This window comes from Quercus suber, unplaced genomic scaffold (assembly GCF_002906115.3).
Source record: "Quercus suber isolate HL8 unplaced genomic scaffold, Cork oak 2.0 scaffold_46, whole genome shotgun sequence".
NCBI lineage: Eukaryota > Viridiplantae > Streptophyta > Magnoliopsida > Fagales > Fagaceae > Quercus > Quercus suber.
This window is the reverse complement of record NW_027069511.1, coordinates 1391251-1401964: the sequence shown is the minus strand read 5'-3', so window position 1 is coordinate 1401964 and position 10714 is coordinate 1391251. Positions and strand designations below refer to the sequence as shown.

General features: G+C 33.6%; 1 protein-coding gene across 1 annotated transcript; it reads left to right on the top strand.

Moving 5' to 3' along the window:
• The first annotated feature begins 4583 nt into the window (after positions 1-4583).
• On the top strand, positions 4584-10152 carry LOC112020344 (monocopper oxidase-like protein SKU5). The gene is made up of 9 exons (XM_024052901.2): positions 4584-4983; positions 5242-5351; positions 5442-5712; positions 5878-6016; positions 6746-7112; positions 7505-7870; positions 7988-8066; positions 9491-9690; positions 9788-10152. Exons 1-9 carry the CDS (start codon positions 4843-4845, stop codon positions 9885-9887), a joined length of 1773 nt encoding a protein of 590 aa, XP_023908669.1. The 5' UTR covers positions 4584-4842; the 3' UTR covers positions 9888-10152.
• Positions 10153-10714: the final 562 nt, after the last annotated feature.

Here is a 10714-nt window from a genome sequence, read left to right as displayed (position 1 = left end):
TATAAAATAAAAACATAGTTTTTTTTTTTTTTTTTGCTACAAAATAAATGTGTAATATTTGTTCATTTTTTGAAATTAGCCTTATGACACTCTAATTGTATTAGTAGTTCTAGAAAACATGTAAACCTTAAATGAGAATGAATGAAAAATTATGACACTATATATATATACATATATAAAAGCCTCATTACATGTGCAAAGCGCATGTGATGAGGCTAGTGTGTGTGTGTGTGTGTGTGTGTGTGTGTGTGTGTGTGTGTGTATAATGCCTTCAAACAGAATCCAAATAACCATAGCTTAGAGCAATCACACCACCAATAAATACTCGTGTGGAGTCCAAATCTTTTGTCTCACTTTTCCTACTCAACTCTATACTCCACCAATAAATACTTGCCACGTGTTCACCTAATTAATTAAATAGTACTATTAATTAATAACTGTAGTATTAATAAGTCAATAATGATAGTAATTAATTAATTAGGTGAACGTGTGGCAAATATTTATTGGTGGAGTATAGAGTGGAGAAGGAAAAGTGAGATAGAAGATTTGGACTCACTAGTGTGTGTATAATACAAAAAGTGGTCAAATTTACACATTTCCCCCCAAAACTACCCACATTAATGGGTGTATAAATGTGTAAATATACACATCTGCTACCGTAACCATGTAAATATACATGGTTATTGTAGCTTTGTAAATAATATTTTATTCATCTTTTCTCTCTCCCTACATTGGAACCTTGACAACCTCACTACTATTGCTTTCTCTTTCTCTTTCTATCTTAGAAACTCACTTTCTCTTTTCTCTTAGTTTCCATTTCTTAAAGTTTCCATAATCGGTCCTCTCTCACAGTCGCACACCGCTTCCCGTTGCCACTGTGGTTTTCTTCATTCCTCATTGCAAAACCTGTCTAATCTCACCCACTTTTGTTCAATCTTGCTCCCTTTATATGCTTTGCATCGAGTTTAGTGACAGCTAAACCCAATGACCACAACCATGGTGATTTACAGCAATTGTTATTGACGTTCTTCTTCTATTTTCTCTTTATTTGATCAGTGGTTTTGGGGATTTACATTCTCTTTGTTAAAACTGTGGGTTTGAGGATTTAAATTTGGTTGTTAATATTTGATGTTCCTTGCATGTGCTTGTTTTAGATATTGATTTCAAATGTATTTGGTTTCTATGAATAGGAAATTTGAATGGGTATGGTGGATTTGATTTGAAATTTTCTTGGATTTGTTGTTTGTGTTGCTATTAGGGTAAGGCATGATTTGAGGTTTGCTTCAATATGTTTGATATGGTGTTATATGCCTTGTGGTGGTGGCCGTGGTAGTGGCTGTTGTATGTCTTGTGGTGGCTGTGGTGGTAGTCATGGAAATGGCCAGTGATGGTAGTTGTGAGAGAGGTGGAGAGAAAAATTTGAAAGAGTAATAAAAAATGATGACAAAAATAAATATTATATTGAAATAAATTTTTAGAATAAACAATCTGATACTAGTGTTTTAAAAAGTAATAGTGTAAAAAAAAAGATTCTTAATATAAAATAGACAAAAAATTTAGCTGGACTGATGTATTTGCTCTTAGGTTGCATTTGGTTTGATGTAAGTCGAATTTTGAGTGTAAAATGAATGCAGGGGAAAATGAATTCTTGTAAGGAAATTAAAATCCGGGTGTTTGGATGTGCAATGGAAAATAGTCCGAAAAACGATTTCTAGTGTTTGGTAACATTCTGAAAATGCTATTTTCTTACAAATTTTTCACATTTTCTTAGCCATTTTTTCAACTTCCAAACAAATTTTATATTAGAAAATCCACCAACACCCACACACTAGCACCCATAGAAAATCCACCATTATCCACACAAAACCCACCACCACACAACACAAAAATCACCAAAACACCACCACCCACACCACCACAACAACAACAAAAAAAAAAAAAATTCAGAGATTAAAGAGAGAAATATTGAAAGATTGAGGGAAAGAGAGATAGATTGAGAAAGAGAGATCGGTCTTTAGCGGTAGTGACGAGATCGGTCTTGGGTGGGTCGAGAACGAGATCGGTCTTGGGTGGTGATGATGAGAATCAGATGTAAGGCTCCAATCTAGATGGCGGCGACGTTGAGGAAGAAGAGAGAAAAAAGAGGAAGCTTGGCTGGCACGTGATCTGGGTAGTGGGGCGGCACTATCTAGGCTGCCCGAAGCTTGGCTGGGCTGGCCGGAGCTTGACTGAGGTGAGCTTGGAGATGGGTTTTGGACCGTGTGAGGAGTGTGCTCGTGCTCTCTCTTCAGGTGTGGCTCATTTTTTTTTTTTTTTGAAAATGGTTTGAAGGTAAAATAGATCTGTAATCTGTTTTATACTTCAGCCAGACACATTTTACTGTCAATGAAAATGATTTTTTGTTTGATCAAATTTTTTATGCGCAACCAAACACACGGCAAGATTTAAAATGATTTCTTAAAATGCTTTTTAGGCTAAACAAATGCAGCCTTAGTGGCATTTGGACGGATATATTTGCTCTTAGTGGCATTTGACTTGAAAAAGATTAATTGACGTGGCAATACTATTGTCATTGAGTACCCTACATCGTAAAGCACCTTGATGACCTTATCCATTGGGTGCTCTTTTTTTGCCACGCCCAAAAAGTGGCAGTATTATAAACGCAACAAAAATTTATAGTATTTACCAAAATCCAAAATAACAAAAATTTATTGTAATTTATGACATTTTTAAATCATTTTATTACTTCAATCTTCACACATGAATCACTAAAAGAAATTGTTCCCCAAACAAAATAAAAGTTGTGAAATTTTGTTGTGCTCTTTCCTAATATATATGTCTCTTTTACCAACTGTCATAAATTGTCACAAGATTCACAAATTGTCATAAAATTTTCTTTTTCTTTGTGTCTCACTCACTCCTAAAATGTACAATCTCACTTCCGCCCAGTAGGCGACTACCTGTACTTACTAATTGGATTCAGAAAATAAGAAAGAACAATAAAACCCTGTTCCTATACTAGTAAAGAAAAAGAAAGAAAGATGTTCATCAAAAAAAAAAAAAGAAAAAAAGAAAAGAAAGAAAGATAGGAGTAGATATTAATTACCATTTGGCATCTCGAGGTAAAACACTGATGAAAGAAAAGAAGTAATGTTCGAAGAAATTCAGGTTTGGGTACGCCACCTGTTCAGTTGTTTGTCACTTTGAGTACCACCCTTCCCCCAGAGGCCACAGTTCAACTTCGTTTTCAGATTTTCAAAAAAAAAAAAAAATATATATATATATATATATTTATAACCAAAGAAGAATATTTATTTTGATAAAACTGAAATTTTATTATTAAAAATACTGTAAATAAAAGTAAAATTTGTTGAAATAGTATAATAAAATTCATGAATAATAACAAAAATTAAGGTAAACAATAAAATAAGTTAGTAAAATAATTCATGCCAAGCACATACTTAATATAACTAATGAATAAAAAATAATCTTGACATTCAAATAAGAACCTATCAACTTAACTGTTATAAAATTTTTATGTACTACATAATTTTTAAATTACACCACCAAATATTCTTTCGAAATTATCACTTCATGAGTTCTCGTAAAATATGAATAATAAAAGTCCGGTCGGATATTCATAAAAAAAAAAAAAATTCTTAAATCACAAAAATTGTCAAAATCAGAATCAAACGCCTACTAGTAGCTGCTGCTGTGGATTGAATAAGATGTGTAATGTAAACACTTAAACAAACAGCCCTCTAGTCTCCACCCAAATTTATGGGTGTAGGGGCCCACACGTGGAAAATGGGTCACGGCTGGCGTATTGGAAATCATGCGGCGCTTTCACACAGATCTGACCGTTGTTGTTGGTATTGAATTTTGTATATAATATTGTAACGAGTTTCTTCCTTTTGAAAATAGTTGGCAGACAACAGTCAAATTAAACGATTACATGTGTGGGCGTGTGCGTGGGCGTGGGATACATGTATTTCTACTTTTAATTTGAACTGGCTACTACCTGTCACTTCCTCTTTCTCTCTCTCTTTCTCAGGCATATGCTCGTAGCAGTCATGACTGGTGACCGACAAAAGCTGGCTGGAGTATTTGTATCCAGCTAAAATATTTTGTTTACGTTCACTATATTTTATGCACATATTTATAATGGAAAAAAGATATAACATATACATTATAAATATTGATTTTAAAAATATATTTTGAAAGAAAAAATATATAATTAATATATTTATTACTTTATATATTTTTTATGAAAATAGTATTAAATTTTTTTATAATAATTTATTAATAATTGTCTTACAAACACTTGTTAATAAAATTCATTTATAATCGATGTAAGAATATTTACATTTTAAAATTCTCTATAATTTAAAAATATACTATTTAACGCATAAAAACTGAACCTAAGCACAAGAATGAAATGTAAAATAAAAATAAATAATGGAGGACAGGACAGTTGTATCAATCTTCAAAAAAACCAAATAAAGTGCTCTCAGTCTCTCTCATCAAACTGTCTAAACTTGTTTCTCAAAAAAAAAAAAAAAAAAAAAAACTGTCTAAACTTTAGCCCCAAAAAACAGCACAATTCAATACCCAACACTCAACACACAATAATAATAACAATAAAGTGAAGTGAAATAGAGCCGTTCTCTCCTTTTTCTCTCTCACTGACACACACTCTCTACTCTCTACTCTCTCTAGAGGCTCGAGTCACTTCTTCCTTCTCTTTCTGATAATGTAAAACAACACAAAAGCTAGACAAAGATTGGCTCTAAAAATCTCTTACACACAAATTCAAAAGTCTCAAAACAAGAAAAAAAAAAAATGTCTCTCTGTAGCTTTTTATCCTTGTTATTAATCCACATTACCTTGTTTGTGAGCTTGTGTTATGCTGCGGATCCATTTGTGAACTATGAGTTTGAGGTCTCTTACATCACTGCCTCTCCTCTGGGTGTACCCCAACAGGTTTATTCCTCAGATCTCTTTCTCTCTCTAGAGTAACTACTTTCTCTCGCTACTTTTAGTTAAAATTTTCATGTGGGTCTGTTTAATTTTCATGGATGAAAAATGGACTGGCTTTATAATTGCTAAAGTTTAAATTTTTAGTTCTAGATCTACATAATGTGCTTTGCATTTTCGTTTTCTAAGCTAAATGTAGTAGTTTAATGTTGTCAGCTGCCAAGCTTTGAGCTTTGTGTTCTTATATCTGTAATACTTTTGTAGGTTATTGCTATTAATGGCAAGTTTCCGGGTCCTACTATTAATTCGACTACTAACAACAATGTCGTCGTCAATGTTCGAAACAAATTGGACGAGAATCTCCTCATTCATTGGTAGGATTTACTGTAATTTCTCATGAAAGTTCATAAGAAAAATTATAAATTTTCAGTGATTGAGTGTGTGGATTTTGGTGGGTGTGATAGGTCCGGGATTCAACAGCGGCGTAGTTCATGGCAAGATGGAGTATTGGGCACGAATTGTCCTATTCCTCCAAAGTGGAACTGGACTTACCAATTTCAGGTTAAGGATCAGATTGGGAGCTTCTTCTATTTTCCATCTCTCAATTTCCAGAGAGCATCAGGAGGGTATGGCGGTTTTATTGTCAATAACCGGGAAATAATTCCAATTCCTTTTGGAACCCCAGATGGGGATATAACCATTATGATTGGTGATTGGTACACCCGGAACCATACGGTTAGTGTTTGTTGAATAGTTTTAATTTTCCATGTTGGTATGTGTTAGAGATTAATGTGTGTTAAAGAATGAATGCCTAAAGCACAATAAGGAATATTCTAACTCTTAGTAAATGACCCTAACACTAGCAATGTGTTTGATGCTGGTTCTTTTTTTGGAATGTAGGCTTTGAGGAAGGCTCTTGATGCAGGGAAAGATCTTGGAATGCCAGATGGAGTTCTTATTAATGGGAAAGGCCCTTACAGATATAACGATACGCTTGTCCCAGATGGCATTGAATATGAAACAATTGAAGTCCACCCAGGTGACATGATTAGCAGACTCTGTTTTTAGTTTTGTGCTTCATGCAAAATGGTTTAATACTATGAGTCACATTGTCAAAAGAATGATTTATTCTAGTAAACTTTGAACCTCTCTTGAGGTGGTGCATTGCGTTTGCTTTCAACCTTCTTAATTATGAAGATGTCTTAGATGCATGCAGAGTGCTCAAAATAATGTAGATTATACCATGTTATATGGGTTGTTGGCTTAATTTGAGTATGATCAGTGTAGTAGCTTTGTTTTATACTGCTTTTGGACCTGTGCTCTTGTTTCGTTCCAAATGAATCTGCTGAAATCTTCTTTCCTGTGAGGTTTCGGTTTATCCTCTGAATTCTCTATCACATAGGAGGGAGTGACAAACACTTTCTTTCCCATAGAGAGAGAGGGTGGTTTTTAAGGAATGTGCTGTTCAAGGAACAAAAAAAGGGAAAAAAGATTACGATATGAAAGGGAAAAGGTTCTTGTCTCGGATGTTATGCATGCAGCATGAGTACACCAATCAACTAACTGTAATAGGATGGTGCATTGGTGCTTGAATATGTGTATTGATGCTTTAACTCATTATGTACTGGGAGGTCCTCAGTCTGAGATTAACAATGGAACTTGATGTTTTGTTTTGTTTTTATTATTATTATCACCCTTTTTTTTTTTTTTTTTTAACTGTGGTTGAGCTATTAAAACTTTTAAATGACAGCATCATGATTTTGGACAGGGAGAACTTATCGCATTCGTGTACACAATGTTGGAGTATCAACTAGTCTCAATTTCAGGATCCAGAGCCATAATCTACTTCTAGCAGAGACAGAGGGATCATATACTGTGCAACAGAATTACACTAGCTTAGATATACATGTTGGACAATCTTATTCTTTTTTGTTAACGACGGATCAGAATGCAAGTACTGATTACTACATTGTTGCAAGCGCTAGGTTTGTGAATGAATCACTATGGAAAAGAGTTACTGGCGTTGCCATCTTGCGTTATACAAATTCCAAGGGAAAGGCAAAAGGTCCCCTTCCAGACTCACCAAATGATGAATTTGACAAGACTTTCTCAATGAACCAAGCAAGATCCATAAGGTCTATTAACACCATGATTTAATTGCATGCACACATCTTGCTTGCTAATATAATATGCTTTTTGCTGTCTTCCTGTGTCTTAATCACAGTGACACTGACACCTTTTAGAGCATTCTAAGAAGTTTTCTGGTCTGGGATTCTTTACGAATATGAATTCTTTGTTTAAGTTTCTATTTCAAAATGAAGCTTAAATTGTCACTCTGAAGTGATATAAAAGAGAACCATGACCAGATAACTCAGAAAATCATTTGATAGTTGCATAATATATTCTGTTATCAAATCAGAACAAATATTAAGTCAACGCAAAGTTTAGTTTAGAGAATTGATGGACTACTGAGAATTGGTTATCTACTTTAACTCATATTTGAGGTCTCTATTGTCAAATTCTTCAGATGGAATGTATCTGCTAGTGGTGCTCGCCCTAATCCGCAGGGTTCTTTTAGATATGGCACAATCAATGTGACTGAAATTTATGTGTTAAAAAACAAACCACCTGTGACAATTAATGGGAAACGGCGGACAACACTTAGTGGAATCTCGTTTGTCAATCCTTCAACACCAATCCGGCTTGCTGACCAGTACAAGGTGAAGGGAGTATACAAGCTTGATTTCCCAACTAGGCCACTTACAGGAGCACCTCGGATGGAAACATCTGTTATTAATGGAACATTTAGAGGATTTATGGAAGTCATACTACAGAATAATGACACGAAGGTGCAGAGCTATCACATGAGTGGATATGCATTTTTTGTTGTGGGGTAGGGATTTGTTATTTTTGTTCTGCTTCATTATCAACATGTCTAGATGGGTTTTTTTTTTTTTTTTTTTTTTTTTCTACATGCGTTGAAAGCTGTAGTTTGATTGAAATATTGCAGGATGGATTATGGTGAATGGACAGAGAATAGCAGGGGCACATATAACAAGTGGGATGGAATAGCCCGCTCCACAACGCAGGTATATGCTTGACACTGTTGTGCTCTTAGTCTTATTTGGTACCTTTAAGACTCGACCTTCAGTTACTCTTTAATTTTGACTTGTGATCTTCTAGCAACTATAGCACTTGATTGACATGCATATTTGAATGTTAATGAATTTTTTTTTTTTTTTTTGGGTGTTGCTATCAAAATCAACATATTACTGGCTTGTCAACCTTAAAATACAGTTTGGATTCCTCAGTATTGGTCTCCAATGTCTGTATAGTGGACTATAGTTACTAGGCCATACAAAACTCCCAACTTGAGATTAAAATGATTAAAACTGTAAATTTTTGGTCAATATATATCTGGTTTGGTATTGTTTAGGGTCTTTAGACCATAGTTGTTAGTATCGTACGATACGTATCATATCGTGTGTAAAAAGTTTTGTATCGTATTGGTGTATCGTAAGTGCTCATGAATTGTACGATATGGTGTGCGTATCGTATGAATCATATCGTATCGTAAAATCGTACGAATCGTAAAATTGTACAATACATAGACAAATGCTTTAAAATGAGATTTTTTTATTGAAATTTGTATTTTTATATGAATCTAACAAGTTGTTAGACTTGTTTTAAAAATAAAATCATTAGGGTACTTAATTTAACCTAATAAAGTAACATATTTATAAGTTTCTTTTCCTCTCTTTCTTTTACAAAATTTGAACTACACAGTATACATTTACATTTCACTTTAATATTTACAAATTTATTTTCTATATTATGAATAAGATATTAATTGAAAATATAATTATTTTTTATTTTTTTCATTATTGTTATAAGTCCAATAAACTAGAATGCCAAGAAGAATTTTTTTTTTTAATTATTAAAATAAAAAGAACAAGAAAAGATAGTAAATGTTAATGACGATGAAGAAAATGTTAATGAAGAAATAAATCTGCAAAATAATAAACGTGATGATAGCATTGACTTAGACAGGGTTGATTACCCAATATGATAATATGATGAAATAAATTAATTTTTGGGTCATTTGTAATATATTATAACTTTTGAATTTAAGCAATTTGAATGTGTATGTTATAAACACGAGCTAGTTTGATTTATTTACTTAGCTTGTTAAATATTATTACAAAAGCAATGAATAAATTACTCATTAACTGAATATATTCAAAATTTATAATGAATATACCATTTATATATGTATATCTATAATTTTTTTTTATAGATTTTATTTAGTGTTTGTGTATCTTACGATACACAATACGATATGATACATGATACAAAAAAAATCAAAAATCGATTCACGATATGATTTACGTTTTGACAACTATGCTTTAGACTATGGATGTCGAGGAGCAGATGACTGAACTCCAAATGCTCTCCTAATATTATATGGTACTAATGCCTTGATTACAATCTCTCTCTCTCTCTTGTTGTCTAGGTTTATCCTGGAGCATGGACAGCAATTTTGATATCTCTCGACAATGTTGGAGTCTGGAACCTGAGAACAGAAAACCTTGACTCGTGGTATCTTGGCCAAGAAACATATGTTAGGGTTGTGAATCCGGAGGCTACTAACAAAACTGAGTTGCCCATGCCAGACAATGCTCTCTATTGCGGTGCCCTTAGCAAATTGCAGAAGTATGTACATATGACTCATTTGTGCTAAATATTCTTCATTTTTGTATGTGAGACTGAGAGGACAATTCTAATTTTTTTTTCACTTTTCTTCTTGCAGGCCAGAAGATATCTCTTCGGCAACTTCAATCATGGGTAGATCAAGGCTGTTTTTCACCTTGTTGATGATTGTCTGTGCTTTAATTCCCATTTTCCGCTAGGCGTTTTCATTTAAGATGTCCCTTCTATGTTGATTTCTCTTAGTGAGGTTTGTGGTTGAGTGCTTAGGTCTGTAAGATTAGTCTTGTTGATATGAATCTTCGGTGATTTTGACTTGCATTTTTCTTTCACAATGTTCTAAATGTTCCCGGCTTCCCTGTTTAATTGATTGGGACTTGTCATTCTTTAATACCTATAATTTATGTACTGATTGGAATTCATCAATTTTCAATACAATGTAACCCCCCAGCTAAGCTAAGTTTGATCTGTCTTGCGTGACAATTTTGAGAGTTGTAGATTTTTTGTAGATTTTTTTACTGCTGAATTCCAGACCAAAATGATTTTGTACTTGTATGAAAATGCCAAATGATAAAATGTGCTGTAGTAGTAGTCTATTTTATGACGAGGTAAAAAAAAATTGTCGGAGCATGAAGATACAAACAAATTTGCCATTTAAAATTTGGAAAGTGACACAATTCTGTAAGAAAAGGAATCAATATCGCATAGCAGGATAGGTAGGCATGCAGGTTCCAAGCCCAGCATTTCAAATTCAAACTTGGCGTAACTAGGCTTTGCTAGCCCAGCTGGACAATTGTGTCCTACACAATTTAATGTGGCCGCTTCTGAATTTCTTGGATGCTGCCAGTTGGAGAATTTATTTGGGCCAATGGACTATTTAAACAACAACAAATGCTGTATTCACCATTGTCATATCTCTTCAGCTAGAATCTTTTGAGGACACTATTGTTTTGACAATGATAATAATTGGTTATGTTATTAAAAATATTTGCAAGAATATGGATGGCACAAACGCAACCAATCAGTGTTA